The sequence below is a fragment of the Syngnathoides biaculeatus genome, chromosome 3 (genome assembly GCF_019802595.1).
Source record: "Syngnathoides biaculeatus isolate LvHL_M chromosome 3, ASM1980259v1, whole genome shotgun sequence".
Lineage (NCBI taxonomy): Eukaryota > Metazoa > Chordata > Actinopteri > Syngnathiformes > Syngnathidae > Syngnathoides > Syngnathoides biaculeatus.
This window is the reverse complement of record NC_084642.1, coordinates 5,053,103-5,078,230: the sequence shown is the minus strand read 5'-3', so window position 1 is coordinate 5,078,230 and position 25,128 is coordinate 5,053,103. Positions and strand designations below refer to the sequence as shown.

General features: G+C 42.1%; 1 protein-coding gene across 1 annotated transcript in view; it reads right to left on the bottom strand.

The window, feature by feature from the left end:
* The window catches only part of dmxl2 (Dmx-like 2), a 42,174-nt gene continuing 17,046 nt past the window's right edge, over window positions 1-25,128 (bottom strand). The window contains exons 23-55 of the mRNA XM_061813792.1: window positions 24,537-24,869; window positions 24,336-24,455; window positions 24,038-24,173; window positions 23,197-23,307; window positions 22,903-23,072; window positions 22,393-22,490; window positions 22,145-22,310; window positions 20,734-20,998; window positions 20,427-20,629; window positions 19,880-20,251; window positions 19,354-19,536; window positions 18,971-19,267; window positions 17,057-17,248; window positions 16,894-16,970; window positions 16,528-16,658; window positions 15,833-16,078; window positions 14,010-14,200; window positions 13,686-13,819; window positions 13,512-13,597; window positions 13,227-13,428; window positions 12,194-12,311; window positions 10,899-10,964; window positions 10,149-10,235; window positions 9,158-9,279; window positions 8,943-9,081; window positions 7,584-7,644; window positions 5,499-5,626; window positions 5,354-5,431; window positions 3,725-3,816; window positions 3,581-3,633; window positions 3,282-3,499; window positions 1,646-1,851; window positions 1-698 (exon numbers count right to left, since the gene is read on the bottom strand). Coding sequence (XP_061669776.1) covers window positions 557-698; window positions 1,646-1,851; window positions 3,282-3,499; window positions 3,581-3,633; window positions 3,725-3,816; window positions 5,354-5,431; window positions 5,499-5,626; window positions 7,584-7,644; window positions 8,943-9,081; window positions 9,158-9,279; window positions 10,149-10,235; window positions 10,899-10,964; window positions 12,194-12,311; window positions 13,227-13,428; window positions 13,512-13,597; window positions 13,686-13,819; window positions 14,010-14,200; window positions 15,833-16,078; window positions 16,528-16,658; window positions 16,894-16,970; window positions 17,057-17,248; window positions 18,971-19,267; window positions 19,354-19,536; window positions 19,880-20,251; window positions 20,427-20,629; window positions 20,734-20,998; window positions 22,145-22,310; window positions 22,393-22,490; window positions 22,903-23,072; window positions 23,197-23,307; window positions 24,038-24,173; window positions 24,336-24,455; window positions 24,537-24,869 — 5,223 coding nt within the window. The 3' untranslated portion in view covers window positions 1-556. The remainder of the gene's footprint in view (window positions 699-1,645; window positions 1,852-3,281; window positions 3,500-3,580; window positions 3,634-3,724; window positions 3,817-5,353; window positions 5,432-5,498; window positions 5,627-7,583; window positions 7,645-8,942; window positions 9,082-9,157; window positions 9,280-10,148; window positions 10,236-10,898; window positions 10,965-12,193; window positions 12,312-13,226; window positions 13,429-13,511; window positions 13,598-13,685; window positions 13,820-14,009; window positions 14,201-15,832; window positions 16,079-16,527; window positions 16,659-16,893; window positions 16,971-17,056; window positions 17,249-18,970; window positions 19,268-19,353; window positions 19,537-19,879; window positions 20,252-20,426; window positions 20,630-20,733; window positions 20,999-22,144; window positions 22,311-22,392; window positions 22,491-22,902; window positions 23,073-23,196; window positions 23,308-24,037; window positions 24,174-24,335; window positions 24,456-24,536; window positions 24,870-25,128) is intronic.

Sequence of the window (25,128 nt, the reverse complement as noted above, 5' to 3'; positions counted from 1 at the left end):
TCACTGGATGAAATAAAAATAATTTATTCACTTTACAAAGGTAAATCTTACACCATGACCTGTTCTTTCTTTCCTGGCGTCAGCGCCTTTTTGCGAGCACCTGCTCGTGATACTAGATTGTGTTGCCGTGCATGCACACACACACACACGCGCCCACTTACACATACTACACGTGTATACACGCACACCAGACACCAGTAGTGCAACTGGCGGAACACACACACACGATACACATAATGGGCGGAAAGAGGGCAAAGAAACACAAAATTTTGTTGAATAAATACCTGACGTAAACCTAACAAATGTTGCAACTAATTCAGCCGGTATGATACAAACCAAAAAATAAAGAAATACTTTCATGTTTGTACAAGCTGCTGGGATATTTCATATTTATATACAGGTATATATATATATATATATCTATATAGAGAGAGATATTTATATCATATATTAAAATTATTTCAAACATTTGACTACATGGCCAAATAAAGCCAGACATTCATTTGTATTTAACAGTTTTCTTTTTCAATAACGTATTTATTTGAAATAAACCCTTTTAGTGTCTCCGTAGTTTCGAGTGCAAATATCTATTTTTTTCACGAATGAACAGTAAAAACAAACAAGGTAACGCACAACTTACATACAACAGACCGTGTTGCACGTCTCCCAATCGGATACATTTAAAACTCCTCACATCCCTAAAAGAAAAGGCATTAAGTTAAAAACAATTCAACACCGGGAATCGTCCACAAAACAAACGTCAATAAATAATAAAAATGCAATCGTTTCAAACAAAACATCAACTTGTGCAAAAAACGGGGAAGTGAACCTTTGACGTTTCCGCTGTCGGGGGTGGGGGTGGGGGTGGGTGGTAGATCGTGACGGATGGAAACACTGAATTCACAGTCACGAGAGTAAAAGAGTTCGAATCTTGCCGACGGGAATGTTCTGGCGGTGAGGCTGCCGCGCAAACAGGCATTTGAGGGCAGGTGGTCCGGCGCGTATACACACACACACACACACACACACACGATGCAGCATCAACTCTTCCATAACAGCTGAGATAAAGCTGGGGGGCATTAAAAAAACAAAAACAAACGAAAAGTCCAACAATTGATTCACACTTTGGATACCACTCACTTAATAACATACCACAGTCCCGGTTACAGTAGATGATAAAAGAAGTTCAGCTGGGGGCACAAATTGACGACAGTTACACACTTTTTTTTTGTTTTGTTTTCAAAGTTTTGCCGCATATCTTTTACAGGGCACTACCGATAGACCCGTGATTGCACCGCAGAACGAGAACAGGACATGCATAGCTTCCCTAGTGACGCGCTCTAAAGATTCTCGAGTAAAATGACAATAAATCTAGCTTTAAAAATCAAGTTTTGTTACCTTATGCTTGAAACGTTTGCCTTTTGGGGGGGACAAAAACACATTTGCAGCTCGGCTCGTCACTCGGAGGGGGGAAACTTGGGAACGCTTCGAAAGATGCCAAAAAGTACGGCGATTTTCTGACCATCTCGTTCTATTAATGCCTCGCGAATGTTACATAGGCATTTGTGATACATCTTTTTTTTTTTTTTTTTCTTTTCAGTCCCAAGTGGGGGGGGGAAAAAAAAAAAAAAAAAAAAGAAATTACAGGATGTCGACCAAGCCGCTGGGGATGTTGTAGCGGTCGGGGAGGACCCTCATCTTCAGGGTGCCGTCCGCCCCGCAAGTGAAGATGCGGTTGCCGGGACGCGCTTCCACCTGCATGACGCCGGCGCCGATGTTGCGGAAGATGGACTGCTTGGCGTGCTCGCTGCCGAATGAGTGCATGAGCCCGTGGCCAGCGAGCTTCCAAACCTGCAGAAAGACCGCAGCATAGTCCGGACGTTGAGCGGATTGCGCTGCAAGCAGATGTGGAAGCTGATCTACTAACCGGAGGCCTCTAGTGCGAGCCCTGATGAAGTGTATCAAGTTTTTAAAATACCACGTGTGAAAGGCGGGGGTAAACCAACACCGCTGTGGTTGGGAGGAGGTGCAGGCGAAATGAGAGGTGACCCCGAGAATTGATTTATTTGTTTTTTTTTTCCCCAACACTTCTGAAAAAATCGTGACCCGTCGTCTAACCAGCAATCCAAATTTGGAGCTTCTAAATCAGGGGTGACAAACTCATTTTTTGTCACGGGCCACGTTGTAGTTACAGTTTCCATCGGAGGGCCGTAATGACTGTGAAACCATAAAAATAGTTTATCGCCTCATCATATTTACACACAAAATTACCATTTTTTAGAGTCTGAAATCAAGGGAAATGGGTTTCTCAATTATTGTTTATGTTTGTTAAAACAAAAGTGGTTTTAATATTGCTATGTTATTTATGACATATGGCAATTAGAAATTTTGGCACAGATTTTCACAAGAATCATGGAAGTTGGGACACCTGATTTGCCTTCACGGGCCAGATTTGGACCCCGTGCCTTGTGTTTGACACTTCTGGTGCCAGATCTTGTGTCTTTAAATTGTGGAACTGAAAGGCAAACGCAAACCGGCACTCTTAAGTGGTGCCAGTGCAGGCAAAATGGGAGGCGGCCTGAAGAACTTTCCCCCAATGCCAGAAACAAAAATGATCATAACATATAACCTATTGAGCAGTTTCACTTCAGAGCCTTTTAAAGCCAGTCACAAAAGGAGTCACACCAGTACAAAACTCCTTTCATCGATGTATTTCCTGGTATTGTGATCATTTCTGCACGCTACGTAATTGCTTCTGACCCGTACCAGAGCCTTTTTAGGGGTTGTGCTGTCCCAAGATTAAAATGCAATGTTATGCAGAATGAGCACATACATCACAATTCCCATGTATTTGTTATGAGTTGAATCAAACAAAATATAACTTTTATGCGCTTGGTGCCCCAAATTGATGGGAGTGCTAACAATATGCCTGATTGCCTCTTCCACTCGCACTTCCTATTCCATTCCCTTTATTCTGAGTCAATGTACTCCCTCTATTTTGTATCATTTCTCTTGGCCGCACTGGTTCCCATGTGTGTCTGTTCAAGGCTCAAAATAATTTTTTACCTTGAGGAGCAGTTTTCCTTAACAACGGATTCATTGAGGAGCAACTTTCTAATTTTGAGGCACAATTTTTCTCAGGTTAATCCCACAGAGCCCTTAAATTAAGGAAGGGCATTTTGTGGGATTGAGGATGGGCAGAAACCTCCCGTCATACTTTTAAGACCTAACATAACTTGATTGAGTATCTGTGTTTTCAGAGAGGAGCATTGGGGCATCACCTTCATGTTGCCCTCAGCAGAGCCGGTGACAAAGAAGTCCTCGAAGACGTCCAAGGCCAGCGCCTTGATGGCGGAGTCGTGCGCTTGGAAAGTGTGGAGCAGCTGCCGCTGGCGGATGTCGAACACGCACACGAAGCCCTTTCTGCCTCCGGTGATCAGCAGCTGCTGTTTGGGAGCGTACTGCAGCACGGTGGCCCCGTTCTCGTGGCACGGGAAGGCTAAAGGGAAGCAGAGGCCCAAATACGGACGTCATTAAGGCCCGACAGGAGTCATGTGTTGAAGCTGATTGGCTTTCTCACCGTGAACCATGCTATTGCTGGGTGAAATTAGGGTGTCCCACAGGCACACGTTTCTGCAGAAACACACGATCGCGATTGTGTCGCTGAGTACCAAAATGGGAGCGAGAGCTGTGCTTTTAAAACAAACAAACAATAAATCCTGACCTGCTATCGTTGGACTGTCCGGCTGTCGCGATGAGGCTGGATGATGTAATAAAAGCAAAATCTCCGCAAGTCTTTGTGTGGCACTGCCAACTCTGCAAGATCAAACGACGGAGACGTGAATCAAAAGTGCATGCAAAAACTGGGGACCTGTTTGACTCTCCGGCCTGGTTCGATTGGACCAACTTTTCAAGCTTGGTCGTGGCTTGTGAAAAAAAAAAAAAAAAAATCTAATTTAATGAACATTTTAATTTAGGAAGTGGAAAGACTATACAACACCCAAAATATGACACAAATCATCTTTCCCCAATGAAATGAATGGAAATGCAATTCATCTGCTGCAGTGCCCCCCAAAAACAACATTTTTTGTAATTTGGTTTTTAATATTAAATTGACTAGTGTACTTCATATCAGAGAATATATGCCTGGAAGAATTGTTGTATGGTCTGGTTGCATGTGTCGCCACAGCTTCTGGTCTAGATATAAGTTGCTTAATGGCTTATAAGTACAGGGGCATTGATGCAAGTTCTCGTAGCTCATCTACATCATTTTGCAAAGCGAGTTAGCGTTGAGCTAACAAACTTGGTGTGTGTGTGTGTGTCATCCTTTTGCTTTTCATTTTAAAGTCAACTTCAGATGGGGATGAAATGAACAGCTCGAAGGAAATAGGTGGACTTTTATTGAAGAATTGTTGATTATGTGCTGAACTGCTGCTACTCGTGATGCTCGCCCCATCATAGCGAGTGCGCCACAAGGCTCAAATCAGGTCAGTTAAGCTGAGGTAGTGCACTACTGCTAACGTTATAGTCTTTCTACAGTCAATAAAGGGAGTTTCTGCTTCTTAAACTGATTTTTTTTTTGTTTCACTATGGTCAGCAGATGGTATTTCCAAAATTTCTCCTCTGGCCATAATTTTGTAAAACATGCAATTTAGTGGCAAACAACAAACAAAAATTTGAGTGATGAGTCGAATATGAGCCACTTCATCAGGATTGTATGATTCAAGACAGTAAATAACGGATTAAAAAAAAAAAAAATGGTACTGTAATTCCCGGCCTATAGAGCGCACCTGATTATAAGTCTCACCCAGTACATTTGGAAAGGAAATACCATTTGGTACATACATACGCCGCAGCTATGTAAAAGCCACAAGTGCCCACATTGAAACATGAGAAATTTACAAAGAAAGACGGTACACAGTTTAACGCTTGTGCCGGCACGCTAACGCTAACAGGGCCGGTTTAAAAAAAAAAACATACCGGTAAAAATCACGGCAGTAACACACTAGCACAGCGCTAAGAGGGCCAGACCAGTAAAAGTCACTTCCTCGGCACGTATATTCCACTGGTCTCACTCTTACCTTTTCCGCTCGAGTGCCCCCTTGCGGCCGTTACCCCAAAAAAATGCACAAATTAGCCGCATCACCGCATAAACCGCAGGATTGAAAGGGTGTGAAAAAGGTCGTGGCTTTTAGGCTGGAAATTACGGTATAGTTTTTGTTGGTTTTAAGTGGCCACGATGGAGCCAGGAGGTATTGTTTGATATAATACTGTACACTATATTAAACTGATATTGGGAGGGGAAGAGGACACCGGCAGGTAAAGCAATGGAGAGGATGGGAAGTGAACTCACCAGGTAGGGTTTCGGGTTGGAGGAGGTCTGATTGACTTGCCACAGACTGAGAAATCCCTCCCCGTCAGCGACTCCGCACTAGAGCAATCGGAGCAACCACATCAGATAGACAAAACAAAAGGGCTGACATGCGCGTTGTGTCTACCTTGTTGCCCTGGGAGTTGAAATAGAGCCGGGTGACTCGAGCGTTGCCCGCTTGTCTGAAGCAGATGAGCTGCTGAGGTCTGTTCCATTCGAACATCCTCACGCTGCCATCCTGGGCCCCCGTCATGTCTGACACAAACAGAAAGTACTCTTGGGCTGATTGAATATGCACAGTGGATTTAAAAAAAAAAAATTGTCCACACCCCGCTTCAAACGCCAGATATTTGTCATGAACATAAAAAATAAACCAAAATATCATTTGCAAACTTCCTGTTAATGAGAGATACATAATCTGTATCGCACCCTTTTATAAGAGGGATGTGGCTGTTCCACATGAACCAATTTCCTTTCAATTCAAGTTAAATCGGCTTCAAGCGCAGACGTGCCACCACTTCAAGGGCCTCTGGTGAATAACGAATCCATTGAAGATGTTCTCGAAGATTTTTCCTGACATTTCTTATCTTTCTAATGAGAAGCCTGAAAATCTTGTGCTAACACTCCGTGCTACTTCCACTGTTCAAAACTCCCTCCACCTTGACAGAAGAAAAACAGCGTCCACCATGCTCGACTGTCTGTAAGGCAGTCGCTGCAACGCACTCGCAAATCTGCACAATCGAGCATGAAAAATCACACACGTAAAATTTGTCACGAGTAGAAATAGATATTGAAAGACGTCGCTGATTATGTGTAGTCTTGACATTAATTCACGTGTTTATTAAGTTAACCGTCCTGAGCATGTTCGGAAGTGATGCCATAAGCACATGTTCCAAGTTTCTTCGCGTACTGCGAGAGCATTTACGTCAAAAGTCATCAACAACATGAGCTATGTCAAAGGAAATCCAGTTATACAGACATTTTTGGGGGGATATAACACAGATAATGTTTCAGTATCTAACTATAATAAGTATGAGATTGTGATTTACTTTGACTTGATCTAAGTTCTAACATTAGACGATATTCCAGGGGTGTCAAACTCATTTTTGTCACGGGCCACATTATACTTACGGTTTCCCTCAAAGGGCCGTCATGGCTGTGAAACGATAAAAATCTTTCATATTCACACAAATTTATGGACTACTTTTGTAATCATAAATTAAGGATAATAGGGTTTTTCAACTATTGTTGTTTGGTAACACAAAAATGCTTGTAATGGCTCGTTATCATTTATGATATGACAATTTGAGATTTTGGTAGAGATTTGAACAAAAAATTATGGAAGTCTATACACATGATTTGCCTCTGGGGGCCACATAAAATCATGTGGCCAGATCTGGCTCGCGGGCCTTGAGTTTGACACCTGTGCAATAGACTATATTTAGTTTTGAAATTGATTGTCTATTGACCTCTTTAAAAATGTCTCTCAGTCTGTGCAGTGTCAATAAATTATGATTATGGTATTAGGTAACAACTACATACTTGGGTATAACAACTCAGTAAATTATTTTAAGGTCTTGAGATTCCATCCTTAGTCGCACCCGCAAAATTATATCTGTGGGCGTGACTGACCACACACCTACATTTTTCAAATATGAACTGCTGTACGGTATACTTTTGGTCATGAGCTGTGTTTTGATTCCCCCTAAAGCCCCCAAAAATGTAAACAATGGTTTCAATGGAACATAAATCCTCTTAACAACATGCAGGAAATTATTTGAATGAGCTTGCATTTAACATAACCCAGAAAATATTCAGTGGTTTTGCGCTCTCTTGAAAACAAACAAACAAACAAACAAAAAAAAAAGGATTGCTTTTGCTTGGTGTATCAACACAATGGGGTGGACCAGAAGCCCGTGTGAGGTTTCTTAGGAGTCTTAGGCACCATTAATTTTCATAAATTCTATAATGTCACAGTGCAAAGGAGGCCAAATAAACATGAAGCTCAAGATACATTCTGGTTGATGGATGATGACAATAAAAGGGCCATACTGAAACCTAATCGGTATTTGTATATCGTACCCATCATATATGTAAAGCACATTGTGTTGTTACCTTGTGTACAAAATGCACAATATAAATAAATAAGGCTTCCTTGCCCATTGCATGTCCTACTAAATTATTATGAAAGCACATTGACAAATATACTTACAATACTGATATATGGGGTGGGACGTCATTCTCTTGACATTATTCAGATTCCTCTTCATGATCTGGAAAACATAAATGACACGAGATTCATGATGCCAACGTACATTGAAGCAAACCCTTTCTTCCATCCCCCAAAGCGCATCATACGGCACACATTTATCAACGCGGCTGGAACGAGGAGAACCCGGGCCGCATTTAAATGTGACGCAGAGCTGCACCTTGGGCACACGGCTGTGAGAGCGGCCGCTATCTAGTGTTTCTGTGTCCATCTCAGCCACGCAAACACGCTCGCTCCCTGTATCAGCTTCCATAGACTCAGCAGGCCAGCTGTTTAGACGGCACGTCTACGTTTTGCTCCGCATTGATAAGAATTGAAAATACAAACTCCTCAGAATTTGTGCACTGGCCATATACAAGATGCAGCCTTTCACTATTTTGTCCATATCCTTGATATCAAGCTTAGTACGCTTTTCGTCTTTGCACGTAAGATGATTCGGGAAACGAGAGAGCTAACTACTATAACTACTCTATCTTCATAGTATTTTTTTTCTCTTCATTACTAGTGCCACTTTTGTACTACGACGATGAAATTAAACCTTACTGGCAAACTACAGCACTGCACTAGTAACACTACACACAGGCATACATGTGGCAGCCATTCGCGGCCTCTTTTGCCGAACAAGTAACATGTAGTGTTCCAATGGTCTGCCAAAGTTACCCAGGGATATTTTCCATTAGTATTTTTACTGTTTTGTATGAAAATGTAATTAAATGCATTTTTTAGATAAATAATTTTCCTGTCTGTTTAGTTGTCCTCTAAAATCCATTTGAAATAAATCACGTTGCCAATTAGAACAAATTTTCTTTCTATTTACAAAGTGATTAATCAATATCAATTAATTACTAATATTTTACATACTTTTTTTTTTTTTTTACTAAAGACCCACCCATAACTATTTGCAAATCAACTTTTTTGAATTTATTGTATGGAAAACCACAGATATCCGAGTGCTGTCTCTTGTTGAATGGCTGAGTTTAGTTTCCCCCCGGTGGCCATTAGCAGCATACATAAGAACCGGGTTCAAAGTTTTAAACACATTCAATGCCATTGACGGCTTTACAAGTCAAACATCATGTTAACTGGGAAAGATGGCAGTGAATGACTTTTTAATCTGCATATCTTTCTCTGTATGGAGCTGTCCTGTTACTCTGTTGTTCTCCTGTTACTCTGTGCGGTTTTCTGTGTGTGCTCCGGTGTCTTCGAGTCCAAAATTATGTGCATGAGGTTCTTAGCTGGGAATGTGAGTGTGTACGAGGTAAGAAAAAGAACGGTTGTGCGCATGCGTGCATGAGTCAGTACCACGCTGGCTCCCATGCTGGTCTGCCCACTGCCTAGCCATGGCATGGATGCAGAGACCGGTAACTGCGGGGGTGCAAAAGGACCAGAGCTGGCCTGGGCAATGTTGGTGTGAGATGATCGGCAGTCGATGTCATCAGAACTGTAGAGACAAGGCATACTTTCTACAATTCTGACTTTACCAAGTCCTTTTAAGGGAACACCACGATCAACTAGACCTGCGTGACTCCTTATCAAAGTCCTCTCCAATCCAGGTGTAAGGTTGAACAGCTACTACCGTAGACACGTCCACTTCCTGGACATCATGGGTGGAGGCCAGCACTATTTCATTAGAGTTAGCCTAGCAAAGAGTGTGAGCAGGTCGAGGAGAGACAAGGGTGGAGAAAAATCAAACATTTAAAGGAAAACTTAACCCATTTGTTGGCAGCGTCCCATATTTGAGACATCATGAGTTTCACATATTATATCCTTCAGTTAAGTGTTTTAATCTGCTTCTGATTCTGGTTTTTGGGACGATCTACTAAGAAAACCCAAGTACCCTCTCGCGGGCAGCGTCCCATTTTTGGGACGAGATTATAAATTAGTAAAGTTATCATATAACTTAACTATAAACGAAAAAGAAGTGTTATTTCCTTGATTGTGGCCCGTTAGGAGACTTTTATCTCAATAGATAAGAGATAATCCAAGATAATCAAGTTTTAGAGTTTCTCCAGTTTTAGCTACTCTATCCAAGACGGTGAATGAAGGATTCTTGTTAGCTCTATATGCAAGCCTTTGAAGCATTCTTTCAGTTTCACAGTTTTTGAAATATTCCACATTCCATCACGCTATTCTTGTTGTACATCAGATTCAATCGTGATTAAATTCAACTAAATATGTCTCAGGTGGATGAGGTCAAATGTTAACATTGCTCTGCACTGCACATGGTCCTTGTAACTCATCTTTAAACCATTCAAGATTTACATACTATATCAAACCAAAATCCTGACTGCTTTTGATTAATATCAAATGATGCAAGCGGTTAAGTTGGCTCGTGATAATAATGTTATTGATCACTTCTTAAATGTCCATCTTAAAGTGCCATCATGATTAAAAGTGACGTCTAACTAAATAGAATTCAGAGCTGGGAGTGGAGTGATGGTCACTTTATGGCATAGAGTACTTTCAATATACAAATAATGAATAAAGTGACCGAGTCACACATTTTACCTTGTTGATTGCAAAGGCCATTATGATGTCCGACTCTTTGTGAATGATTTTTGCCTTGCCTCCTGGATAGCCAAGATCAGCCTCCACCTGGATACATCAGGAAAACAAACAAAAGCCGGTTCAACGGCCAACATTTTCGAGCCCTTTTGCTTTAGCACAAACAGTCAATTAAAAGGTATGCTGGAGAAACCCGCTCAGTTTCAGCCATCAGGAGTTACACCATTGTAACCACGTCGTGAAAGCAGCAGAAGAGTCGAGTTCACAAAACATGAATAGCTTTAGAAAGATCTGGCAAAAGTATCAGAGGTGCACAGATTTCGAGAAGTGACTGCTGCAGGTCAAACACGGCCATGACAGTGGGCATGCAAGTTAGTGAATATATATGCTGTGTGCCGTGTGGATTAAGACGGTTTAATGCTCTTGCCTCCGAAAGAGTGAGAAGCAGAAGGACATCTTTCAGTGACTGTTACCGCTAGAGAATGGATGTGAGGTTACGACAGTGAAAAGCACAGAGATCCCTGCGGGGAGTGAAGGTCAGCCTTGACTAGATCGTGTGGCTTTAATAACCGTGGGAAGCAGGTACTGTCAAGCCCAGCTGGAAAGGAGACATTGACCACAACCAGTAGTTTGTTAAGTATATGTAGTTTTTAAAATGTTGCTCCTTCAAGCTTAGCTGTGCAGGGACTACCGCAAATAGTCAAGAGGGACAGACAGACAGAGAATCAGCCTGGTTATACTAGGTAATACTACCTTGTTGAGACCGCTAGCTCCGGCTATGAAGTTTTGCCTTACATGGTCCACATGGTTGTCTACGCACTACACACCACCAAAGGCACAGAACACGTCAACACAACATAACACGGCACGACACAACGCAAAACACATGCACACACACACACGGGAAAATAAAACATGGAATGAAAAATCAAAATTAAAAAAAAAAGGCTGATAGGATTTATGTATTCTGTGATGAGACCATCTCATCAACATGCATGAGTGTGCACTGTGGAACTTTTATCTGATACTTTCTGTTTAGTTTGGTAACCACCCTGTAATGAGCCGTTCCAGACAACACAAAAGTGCCTTTGCTGTCATGTACTTGAAGATGTCTCAGAAGTCAAAGCAAGGATAGCAACAATATCAACAGAAAAATGCTCAGGGCCTTATTTAATAACGATTTGTGCGTGCAACAACAGGCGAAAAGTTTATTGTTCACGCAAACGGACGTGGAAGCTGATTTACTTGCGCGCTCAGGATTGAGTCTACAAAACGCAAAAAATTGTAGCACAGTTTGTTCTGTGTGTTTTGGGAAGAGTATATGCAAACAGGTCAATCTCGCACACACAATGCGATTGATCAAACCTGGGATGAATTGCGATGGGACCTAAGGACCTCCTTAGTGCCGCAAAGCATGCGCGGGAGCACGTTAATAGCGTTTAAAGAGTATTTCTTGAGTCATTGTTTTGTTTTATTATTTGCTGCGGTGTGAGCATTTTAGTTTCGATGTGACACTGTGAGTGTGTACAACATCGTCAGTAATGACCTGCTTACACGGGCAGTGCCTGGGTCAATGTAAGCTTCTTCTGCTTACAGATGTAATAACCAATTATTCCTCTCTGCCGTGTGAGCGGCATCGTATGGTAGCTTACATACACATTAAAACGTGCTAGCATACATGCTAACAATGTAGCCAGCGTGTTCAAGTGGACTTCTTTGGACAACTCACACAATTCTGCACATATAGGTATGATGTTGATTTTGGAGAACATTTAAGTGCATCTTGTGGTTGCAGAAATACAGTACCTATCATATATGAGTATATTAATACTGCATCCATTATTCGCGGATTTTCGCTGGGGTGTAAGGAATGTAACGCGCACGAATAACAGGAGAACACTGTATTGTATTCTATAATACCTCCTGGACACATCCCTGGTGAGTTGTTCTGGCGGTATTACTTGCCTGAGAATTTTTCCTCATCATTTCTAAAGTACAGTAAGAACAAAACAAAAAAGAAACACCGCACAAGCATGTGAGAAGCTGACCTCGCTTTGCTTCCTTTTCTTGGTAAAGATGTAACGAATTAAGGTCTCCTGAAGAACTTCCTGTTTGACCAGGAAATGCCACAGGCGTCGGGCAGGAAAGGACTGGTGATTTTTAGTCCTGAAAGAGAGGAAAATTTTAACTTACCGTAATTTTCGGCCTACAAGCCCCGACTTTTTTCACACTTTTTTCAAACCTGCAGTTTATGCGGTGATGCGGCTAATTTGTGCATTTTTTTCTAACGGCCGCAATGGGGCACTCGAGCAGAAAAGGTAAGAGTGAGACTGCAACACATCTGCTGAGGAAGTGACTTTTACCGGCCATGGTGGTGCTGCCCTAGTGTTAGCACTATGCTAACGTGTTGCTGGTGTCTTACTGCCGTGTCTCAGTGATTTCTACCGGTATTTTTTTTTTTTTTTTTTTAAATGTCAGCGCCGCACTAGCGTTAGCGCCACGCTTGTGTTAGCCCTGCGCTAGTGCCGTGCTGGCGTTAAACTCTGTGCACCGTCTTTCTTTGTAAATATCTCGTGTTTCAATGTGGGCACTTGCGGCTTTTACACAGCTGTGGCGTATGTATGTACCAAATGGTATTTCCTTGACAAATGTGAGGCTTATAACCAGGTGCGCGCTGTAGGCCGGGAATTACAGTGCAAGACTTTACGCATTCTATGGTTCAGTAGCAACCCTCAAACTGTATACAGAAATGGGATTCGGCTTCATGAGAGACAGAAATTAATGGTAGGCCCAAAAATACACTATTCAATTCCTTGAATAGAACCTATAATCGGAATAGAATCAAAATTACATTAACAGAACAACTTTTCAGTTATCTTCTCACAAATGAACATTATGATAAGTATTTCCTTGAGGGAGAATGTGTAAAACAACACAATGAACCTCTGCAGTAAAGGGATATCTTCATCACATTCTGATGTTTAAGTAAAGACGCACCCATTGCCTTCCTGATGTCTACGGTTAAAGTTGGCACCGTGGTCAATGTGTGTGTGGAAGTGATTGATTTAGTGCAAGTCTTACTTGAAAGGAGTGTTGTCAGGCTCCAACATGGCCTTGTGTCGCAGTATGGCAGGACCGCCTCCGGCGCTTAGGTCAGTCGGGTAAGTGTTAATGTAATTGGGGGGCGGACCATCAAATTTATTCATGGTCTCCAATAAAATATGTTCCCAGTTTTCAAGAGTCTTCAATACAGCGTTTGTGAAAGGCGACGTGACGGGCAAGTCTAGAAGAGCATAAACAGCAAAACAGTTCGATGGATTGAGATAAATATTCAACAGTTTATAGCCTCCTTGTGTGCATTCGTACCTGCAAAATCAAGGCCAGTGATCGGGAGGAAGTTTTTAATGCTGTGGTGAAACAGTTTCACCATGACCAAACGGATCAGAGCCCAGCTAAGGTGTGAAGCAGACAGCATGCAGGACTGTTAAAACCCAATATGCAGCCTTCCTAATTATGGGTTGGAAAAGAAGAAAAGCTCACCTGTAGGAGTTGGGGTCAGAATGCTCTGTCATCTGCGTATCCGAAAGGAAAGCGTCATCATCATCGTCGTCATCCTCTGCTCCACTTTCATCCGAATCACACAAAGCATTGCTGTCAGACAACGGCAGGAAGGGCTGAGACAAAAAAAAAAAAGACAGAATGACGAAAAAAGAACACAAGTCACTAAAATCACATTTTATTAGCTGGGATGGAAATTGTATGATGCAAACATTTTGTCTTATTGCATTGTCAAGTGCCATACAATTACAATATCCATGTTTTATGAATTGGCTCTAAATGTGTCAAATGCAGTTAATGCTTTACTTTGGCCACAAAATAGTCCCACATGCTCAGCTCTGGAGGAATAAATTTCTCCCTGTAAGTGGGTCTCTCTGTGGGAACCGGCGGTGGGGCGGCTGGCGTCTCCTTCACAGGACGTCCGGGTACCAGCATCCTCATGTTAAATCTGCGCCTGTATCGGTCCCCATCCTCAGCAGCGGGCTGAAGGGGCACCACTGGTGGACAAGACAGACACACAGCATCTTTTAGACTTTTAAAGCTTCAGTTTGCTTCAGTCGCCAAAATGCTGGATAAGGAGGAGCTGAAACGTTGCATCACTATGAGGGAAAAATATCCCGAAATACAAACATGAATTGAGTGAATTGCATCCACAACCGGAACATAGCAGCAGACTACACGTCCAACTGGCAATATGTGCAAAAAGAGGACTGTACGAACATTCAGGGAACATTCACTAGGATATGCACAAACCTTCACGATTATCCTGCAGGACCATCACTAGCATTGCACCAGACAAAAACAGGACACAACAAGAAGCAGACTCACAGATACTACACACACACACACTTCTGGATTAGTGAAACTGATGCAGACGGACACATCAATGATGATGAAACTGGTGCCTGTATCATTTACTTAGGATAACCAAGTCGAAAGCTTCTGCCTGTGCAATTGTGAAACCGTTTTAACTGCTCAAAAGGGCAGGATTTTATCATTCATTCAAACGATTCCTCTGAACCGGGTGGATATAAAGAACTTCTCTTCTCTGGCTCAATTCTTCAAATGTTCATCTCCACTTGCTGCTATCGCCCACTTTTGGAGTCCAAATGCCAATCTGTATCTTCTCCGTCCACAAAACACACTCAGAGGATTGAGATGTACGAACTTGAGTCAACTGAGTTGAAAACACTCATAGCCTACAATGAAAATCATCATCATCTAATAACGCACAGACACTATCATATATTCCTAACATCAAATGGTGAACACTCATTAATAACGGCTAATTAGTTTTGACTCAACTGGATCATTACGCTAAAAAAAAAAAAAAAAAACACATGATGTCCCTGGTATAGTATTAGTCTCAGAATTACTCTGTGGGGGTTCAGCTTCTTTGATTGCCCCAACTGTTGCTTCAGCAGCACAACAGGGATGACAGCATGAGTTGAGCACAGAGGACATTGCACACACATGCAGTACAACAACAACAACACACATACATGTACACAAACACACAAATATGCCACTGGCTTCTCAAAAAACCCACTTCAAATCACACATGGCTGTTTCTAATAGACATTCAGTGTTACAACACAACAAAAAGAAGGTGGGGGGGAGGGGAAGGGGCATCATCAGCAAGAGTGCAAACCTGTACATTTCCCATGCACTTCAATCCTGCAAACCAGAACTGCAGTCCACCAGCTGGTTACTCACAGCTGGTCTTAGTTGCTGGTGTCACAGTGTCTGGCCCACCTCCCCTTGAAACAAGAGGAGGGCACTCTTTGGGGCACAGGGTTTCATAGGGAATAGGATTGGGGGTTTGCGTGAGGCTGCCCTGCTTAGGTCTTCGTGACTCCTGAGCCTCCTCTGGCCTGGCTGCCTCAAAATCAGCTGGCGCTGGGACACAGGGCAGAGTGCACACTCATACAAGACACTACACATCGACAATAGCATCTAAGGGAGGACAACGGGGCTGAGTGGAAGGTTTTTTTTGCCGTGACATCTTATCGGAGAAGCATTACGACAGAGGACGTAATGACAACAAGATGGAATGAGGAGTCGAAAGAGAGGTGAAGAAACTGACCACATAGTAAGACAGACAGCAATCAACAAAACGATAACAATACCTGGTGGAGCATCAGGCCTCTTTGGCTTAATTATGACTTTGGCTCCTCCTCCAAAGACAGCGGCCCACATGCGGTTGTTGAGAGGATGTGCGGCGAGGCGGAAGAGTTCGTTGCTGTTATGAGTGCCCAAACCATGGATAAGCAAGGCGAGATAAACCGCCATGACTGCCTCACACAGCAGCACGTTGAGTCTTGGCTGGTCCTCCTCCCGGGCAGACGTCAACAGAGAAATCAGGGACGACACACCTGGAGAAACGGAAGACACATGCATAACATTAATAATTATCAAATCAAAGAGCAAAGATGCAGTCTCTCAACTATAGAAAGTAAATTTACAAAGCATTAGCATAAGCTGCAGGGTCTGTCTTTCTGTTGCCTTCCCAGAGGCCATGATGCCCCTCTTCGAGAACACCATCTGCCTCTTTGCATAAACACAGACTTCCTGTTTTGCGCTGCTTCCTCTGATTTTCATATTCTCTTGATATCATGTTGTTGATGCTATTTTATAAGCCATTGTTTTTTATATCCAGAGGGGCTTCCATAAAAAAAAACAACCTTGTATTTCTATTGTGACAACTCAAGTGAACTCCAAACTCACTAGGACAAATGTTAACCATATACGAAAGAAAAGTAATTCTTTCAAAAAGAAATTAGAATGATTTACTGTTTAATCAAGTGAAGTATTTGTTTATTACCTGGCCACTGAGCAGGAGAAGAGTTGGGAGTGATATGTTCCTCGATGCTTTCAGTGCGGAGTCGTTTCCTCTCGCTGAGCAACAAGCCCTGGTAAACCATTCCAGTAAATTGGTTGGCCTCTGTCTGGCTGCTGCAAAGTCAATCAAAAGGTAAGAATGAAAATCATTACAATCAATTCATTTTTAATGGTATCTTCTATTGACTCAGTTGGCATCATTGTTCACCTTCCATCAATCGATTTGAACAGAATTGTACATATGATTTGTGTTCCAAAAGGACCTGTTTGAACTATAGCGGTCATTGAAGAGGGATACAAAATATTCTATTATACATAAAAATCGATTAGAGGACAAGTGATAGAATACCTGTAACTATGACTGTCACATAGTGCCTGATAGATGCAAGCAGACAATGATGCTGCCAATGTGTGCAGCGCAGTTACCTGGGGGAGAGAAAAAAAAAAACATTCAGTTTTCTGCATTACAACTCATGCAAAAGATAGTCAAAGACTTGGAATTTAGTCCTGACCCGATCATCCATGACATCTGGATGCGGCGGAGCCTCCATGAGGGTGATGGTGTGGAGGATGTCGTGAATGTGGTTGCTGAGATGAAGCACGGGATTGGCTATGACCGTTTTGGTGGGGGCAACGCAGGCCGAGAGCAGAGGCAAGGTAGTTGGTAGAGGGAGGGGGGATTGCAGCTGCTTCACTGTGATCTCCTAAAAAGGGAAGCTAATATGTGGATTTACTGCACCCAGAACAATAATAGGGACCACGTTGCAAAGACAGTGCTGCCTAGAGATCTGGGTTTTCATGGTGTTCCTTCACCACGCTTGTCAAACCAAAACATTTGCATCTTAAATCATCTTTCCCCATTGAAGTGAATGGAATGTAACGATTCCATTGCAGCCTACCCCCCCACCCAAAGAAGGTTTTGAGTTCTTGATTGAGTACTCAAACTACAATTCCCAAACTATGCCATAATGATAATTAAAATGTGCTCCTTGTTCTGATCACCTTGGGGCAGTTGAAAACAGACAAAAGAAGACAGGAGACGACGTGACAACTCCTCAGGAGAAATATTTAGGCTTTACACGATCAGGACTTTTGGGGCCGATCAATGATTGGCAAGTTGAAAAAAACGATAACCGATCCGATCACAAGATGGAGCCATGAATCTATTTAAATGACCTGGATATACTTGTGTACTTAATTGCTCAACAACTCCATATTTACAACAAATAATGTGCATCTTTGTTCATCTATTTATGCTAGTGAGACATAGCGACAGACAACAAATTAATGGTCTTCTATTAGATGGCAATAAGCAATTCATGTATTTATGTTTGTGACATTTTTGTTTGTTGGTGTGCCGTGAGATTTTTCAGTTGTAAAGTTGTCTGCCTTGGCTCCATAAAAGTTGGAAATCATTGCTCTGGTCAGATCATGTATCCCAGAAAACGACAGCATATTTACACACAACCACTACCACTAGCTTGCTAGGCTACATAACGCTTTGTTGCCCGCTTGCAAGCCGTATTGTATTTAAAGTATGTAACCATACCTCAAGTAAGCCTTGAAAGAATGTCCTCCACTGTCCTGAACACCGGTGACCACCAACACGTCCCCTAGCCCCACCCCCAAACCGTGTATCCGGTCGCATTTGAGTTCCCGGGATGTGGTGGTATCAGAATACAATATTTTATTGCAGTAGTCTGACATAGTGCAATCATGGAAAAGTAAATTTGTCTTGTCGTCATGTTGCCTGTCTCAATAGTCTTGTCTCTCCCATGCCACCAATGTGTTTTTTCTTGTTAAATAACTTTATTGGCCATTAGATATTTACAGTGCAAAGTCAAAAGACATGTAAAAAGTATAAATACTACGATATAAAAATAAAGTAGCTTTCAGATTTAGATTTACTGTACAGGAGAGCAATGCCAAGTAAAAGTCTTTTGCAGATGATGGCACTGATAGGATCGGAGAAGCATGACATTAAAAACGATCAGCATAAAATGCTAATTATTGGACGATTCTGATCATGCCAATAAAACTGACGTAAAGTTTACTAATATTAGAATGCAAGAATTTTGAGTTTTTTTGTTCAAATATCTGTCTTAAGGGTTAAAACACAGCCACATAGATACTAATGTTTATATGTTGTATATGTAATGTGCTTTGCTTTATGTTTAGTTTGACAGTAAACTTCAACAGATTTGGAATTAAACAAACAATTCAACAATTTGACTATTTTTTTGAAGACCTTTTATGACTTTCATTGGACAAAGTGATGCTTTTTGTCAAGTGAGTTGAGTCACTGCCTACATTCATTGCACATATCTAAAGTTCATGCTCCCAAGTCAAAGCAAAAACAAAATTAAAAATTTCCAACCAACGACTTAGCTGTCTAATCCACGGATCTTACATAAGCACGTGGCTACCTGTTGGCTCTCCTGCAGAAGGAATAGAAGCTCCATGCGCACAGAGGTGACTCCTCCTCCCTTGGCTCCATGGAGGCTGCAGTAAGAAAGGAAGACCCGAAGCAGAGCCTGATTCTTCCTCAGCCAAGCCTTGCGCCTCTCTGAATGCTGCTGCTTAGCCTGAAGACGCCGGCGCTCCATTTGATGACGCTCATAAGCACAAGCATCCATTCTTTCCAACATGTCGTCAGATATATCCACTGATGCTGGTCGTTCTGCCCAGTGGTCGGCCTCAGACTCTTGCTCTTTCCCATCTACCTGTATATTGATGCAAAAAAAAACAAGAAAAAAAAACATTAACAATGAATGGTTTTATATATTACAAGAAAATGTGTGATTTTTACCTTGTAGTTGCAGATGTTATGCATCGCTGCAATCTCCTTCTCCAGCCAGCTGTAAAGCTGAAAACGAAGTTTGCCTCCATCTACTTCGAAGCCTGTGGCTAGTGTTCGCAGCTCTGTCATTAGAATTTTTAGACAGGCGCGGAACTTCAGCTGCTCCGCTATCACATCCACCTCAGGCTCACCCTATGACAAAAAAAAAAAACAAAACAAAATTGCAATCGTTATTTCCTTGTTCACCATCGAGCATTATACGCAGTTCTACTAATGCCTAAAATTAGTTATTCAGCTCTATTTATTAAGGAGTACAGCTTTATTTTGGTTTGATCATCCATATGATACATGTATTTCCAATTTTCAGAATTGTGAACTCGTAACAGTTGCAAAATATTTATAAGAGATGAGACATGAAACTTCAAATTTAATCCAATATTTAAATGATATATTTAAATTAGTCAAAACGAGACATTTTACTGCTCCACCTGCACACCGTTAAACAACCTTAACAGTCGAAAAGAACTTGTCCAACCTGCAATCCATCTCTCTGCATCTTAGATTCCAAAGTTCCTTCCACTTTCATCTCCTTTTCAAGTTTTTTCATAGTCAGACAATCCTCATCGTCATCTTCATCATCTTCCTTGTCCTCCCCCCAGTCAAGCTTGAGCTCATCGTCCTCCAACTTTCCCACGGGTTGGCTCCAGTCCATGCAGCCGGCACTTTCATTTACTCCCCATGCAGGGGGTGCAGGGGAAGCCCAGTCCAGACCTGCGCTCTGTTCCAATGGCTTGGTTGAGTTTACATTGGCTTTGGATGACGCCTTGCTAAGGGGAGATGAGCCTGATTTCTTGCTAACTTTGGGGATTTTGGAGAGAACCTCCAGGGCCAGAACTGGACAGCCAACCTGTAGGTATAAAATTCAATTGAAATAACTGCTGATTACTCTCCAGCTAATGCTTTCTAATTAGCCTTGATCACATTTACACACTTAAAGAGTGAAGGAAAGTCAAAGTTCCTGATGAGAGGAAGTGGAATGCGGTGAGTGATTAAATCTATTGCCACGAGATAAGTGAGCCCACCTTGAAGTGTGCATTTGCTGTGGTGAAGAACAACTTGCGCTCTATCAGGTTGATTTCATCTGCACTGCTCTTTTCTGCGGTGAGACCCACAGTGGGGGCTGTGCCCTCTGAACTCGCAAAGTGCCGACGGATGATGAGTGGGTGTGTTCTTAGATAGTTGTAGAAACTGAATACCACGGGGTTGCAAGATTTGACCATCACATCTAGGACAGAAGGCGAAAAAGTAAGGGAGAGATAAATAGAGCAACTAAAAAAAGCTCTGTTAATGAGACACATGTGATTTAATCAATGTTTCAAACCAACTAACCACGGTTATCATCATCATCTTTGGGGATTCGCTCTAAGAGCGTGTCCAAAGCTTGGGTGTAATCCTTCATTATCCAGTACGCTATGCTGCGCAGGAACGGGTCAGGGTGAAGTCTCGAACAGTGGTAACGACTTCCGTCTCTGTTACAACCAAGAACCTTCTCGTAAAGGAGGCCTTGGCAGGTGGAAGAGCTCTCAAAGTCGGCTTCATACAGCCTAGCGACTATCATGGCTAACTGGAGATCCTCCATCTTTTCCATCAAAACCTACACACCGCAAAACAGTAGATGGGATAAGGAAGGCAGGTTAAAAATACAGCTTGAATAAAAGTTTAGGCGTGTAAAAACATGCATTTTTTGTTAACATCTATGTTTAGACTATTCATTGGTTCCTCTACTTATGAAATGAATTCTTTCTGGAAGTAAAAAAATAAGCATTCAAAGTACATAATGTAAAGAATAATAACAATTCTGTTCATTTACCTTTGGCTATAGTTGACTATGCAAAGAAAAGGGTGAGTGACAAGAAAAAGGCATTGTTGGGGGACAGAGGAGGAGGCAAAAGTTTGACACCTGAGAAAATATACGTACGAATGTATTCACGTACACAACTTGATTCCACTTAAGTTTCTGGGGGAAGAAAGATGAATAAACTTGCAAAAACAAAAAACAAAAACTCACAAAAAAGTTGGACTTTGCCAATGTGACCTAGCTTGTGACAGCGTGTGATTTGGTGACACTCGAGTGTCCAAGGGAAACGAAAAGTATGATGGGTAAAGATCCTAGCCAATGAGATGCCAGGAAGATGCTACAGCAATAGCCAATGGCAGAGAAGCTCTATCGCACCACAAAAAAACAAGATACATGATGTTTACGTTTGGTGGAATTTGGGGGCTGCGAATCCAGCACCTATTTTTTCCTTTTGTATCCTGATTTTTCCTCCGTAACTAGAGACTATTTTACGAGGAGACATTTCCTAACCCGAATCTTTCCTTACCGTAATGTTTGTAAGTAGAGGTACCACTGTACGTTTTGTTAAAACCTGAATAGGGAAAGATTTGTGGACATTTACAGCATCTTATCAGTATGAATTGGCTTAGAACTGCAGAATAATCAGTTACTTAAGCAACAAAAACAATGTGTGTTTTATCCATCCATCCATCCATCCATCCATTTTCTGAGCAGCTTTGCTTATCCTCAGAAGGTCGCTGGAGTACTGGAGCCTATCCCAGCTACACCCTGAACTGGTTGCCAGTCAATTGCAGGGCACATAGAAACAACTATTTTGAGTCATACAAATATAGATGTGTGTGAATGTATGCATGTATATGTGTGAATTTGGCTGCTCAGAAACGATACCTCTATAGGGCTATGACTACTCATTGAGTGTAAAAATGTGGGAGTAGTTCACACCTCTATCGCATCTTTGAGTGATCCAGCCAGCAAGAAGAAGGCGGCCGACTGTTCAAAGCGTTGCTTTCCAAGCAGCGAGAAGGCATTTTTTAGAGCTGCCTTTCGCCAGCGATCTTCTGTGAAATTATTCTTGAAAAACTGAGTCATCTTCTCATCATGCTGGGACCTGAGAGAAATGGATTGACTTTGAAAGAAAAACCCAACAAATATAGATGTTCTTTTTTTTTCAGGAAAAATAAATTACCCACCTGAAGAGTCCCCACAGAACAGCCTTTTTCTTCATGGCCAGGTAGAAGAGTGCAGCATCTAAAGGGTCATTGTGTCTCTGGAATGCTGCTTTGCCCAGCTGATAATACAAACAGATAATCATTACTAGATAAGTTCAACTTCTGCATTCGATGAAAAAAAACTGAAAAAACTCAGTCCGTCATACATTTAATTTAGGTTTAGGTCAGTGAACACATTTCAAGTTCAACAACATCTGACATAAAAGCGTGTTATTTTGAATCATTTTGTTTAGCTTTTAGATGAAAGCTAAACAACGGAAGGGGGAATTGAAGGATTTCAAAACTGTTCTGTGCAACATTAAATTGTAGGGCTATTCCCCACTGGTTATTATGGTACCTATTATTTTTCTTAAGATAGCTGAAAATATTTGAGACGTGACAACAAATCACAAAGGTTTTTAACGCCACAGTTCTCCATTAGTAACATTTTTTTTTTTTTTTTTTTTTTTTACAATTCAGAGCTGTAGGTACCTTTTCCACCATTTTCCGTAAGGTGTTGATGTTACGTATCCACCAACCCACACCAACCGCTCGGAGCTCGGACCACTGTGGGTCACCTCTCTGCATGGCTGGAATCATATTCAGCAACTCCTCCTCTGCCTCAGAGTGAAAGGCCCAGGCAAAGTGGCATGTCGACAGACCTAACAAGGATGGATAGCGCAACAAGATGAGTGATGGTGGCATGAAAGCAGCTGTCAGGATAAAATTAACTGGAAAGTTGACCGTATCGAATATAACGGCACTGTCGAAAGCAGAGCGTTTTACCCTGGTGGAGAAGCTGCATGCGGTAAAGTGGGGGCAGAGAGGTGAGCAGGCATGTATGAAGACGCATGGCCAGCAGGTACCTCAGTCCACACTCATCCAGAGCTTCGCCTCCTACAAACACAAAGGGTTGTTGTCAACGTGTACCATTGTTATTCCTTGGATTCGAAGACCTCCAAGTAAAAAGACTCCAAAAAACTGCCCCTTAGTAGTACCACTAAAGTTCATGCATTCTTGTCACTCTGCTTCTCTTGTCCCTGAACCTTCTTAGCCTCACTGTGCTGGAACAACCTGCTAATGTCTTCTCCAAAAGACTAAATAAACAGGATTACAAATTACAGAAAAAGACAGAACGATAAAGTGCTGTCTGTTTACATGGAGCTGCATAAGCAATGTTACTTATCACTAAGATTTGATGGCTGGAGATTACCTATGTTCGGGAACACACAATCAAGAGAAATCATACTAAAATATAAAGTATGATCTCTTACCATGCGGATTACCTTTTGACAAAATACAACATAGCTACTAAGAAATGTGTTAACTATTGGAAAAACTGATCCATGTTTTCATGATATTTTTCAGGCAACAAATGAACATTGGATTTTTTTTTCTCCACAAATCAGTAGGGATGGTCACAGGAATGACCTTTGAAGTCCTGGAGAGATTAGTTCTCAAGGACATTTGGATAATGTTGCAAATAGCCTGAGCACATTTTATGGTCTACACTGCCTTCATCTAAATATAAAACATAGCACCAGCTAAACATTATATGACCACAGTTATATGTGATGTACGCCATGGTGTGCAGCAAAAATGTCAGCCAACTGACATTATTTCTGACCTGTGTATTGTTGGTCAGTGGAACTGCTGACCTCGGCACTTGTGGTTGCTACCGTGTCAGCCAGGGCCACCAAGAACATCTGCTCAAGTCGGGTTAGTCCAGGCAAGCTGGAGTGCATGAGGTGACTGGACAACACCTAGACAAGACACGAGGTACGTGTCATGATGACACTTGAAGTTAACACCATCTTATCACACTCTGATGATGTCGTTAACCATTAAAGCATTTAAATTGCCCTTATTTCTGCACATAATGCGCCAATTTTCCCCGTCTTAAAGAGAGCTCAGCTTCTCAATACCTGTGCATGTTCCGGTCCGAAGTATGCAGGACCGTATTGCGAGAGGTTGATAACGCGAGACTTCTTCTCTGGTTTGTCAGTGGCAAAGTTCACAAAGTCATCTGTGGTGACTGTGGGCACCTGTTAACACGGTGAAGAATATGAAAGAAATCAGCCAACATCTTCAATTACAGACTATGTTCTATTATGTCGTGTACAAACCTGGAAGAGGTCAGCATATTGGTCTTCAGTAGACATGTGCCCTGCATCGCCATTGGCCACTTTGGGTCCTTTGACAGCTTCGTCTGTGCCCTTGAAGATCGTCGTATCTTCATCAGCCGACATCAGCGCATAGAGAGGCAGCGGGGGGATGGAGTTGATTTCGGTGTAGTCTCGCCCTCCGTCACGACCGGCCACGATGGTGTCTTTTGCTGTGCTGCCAGTCACGCTGATGGTCCGGGACAGATGTCTCCTGGCTCCGCCCTCGCCAGCCTCCACATCCCTCACTACAGCGACCTCGCCAGCGATACACTTCACCAAATGAGCGAGGATGGCCTGACAGAAAGATTTTTCAAATGTATACAGCAGATTAGAGTGAAATGCTGTGAAAACTGAAGTGGTGGTTCTCAAACGTCTGGTACAAGTACCATTAGTGGTAGGCGGGCTCTCTAGTCATCGTAAACAAATGAATCACTAAATAAAATTTTCAATCCATGTCAGTGTAACTTTCCCCCCCCCCATCTACTCTCAATATACTTCTCAGCTACAGTTCAATTGTATTTATATCAAAAAAGGGAGTTTTGCATCCCCCCAG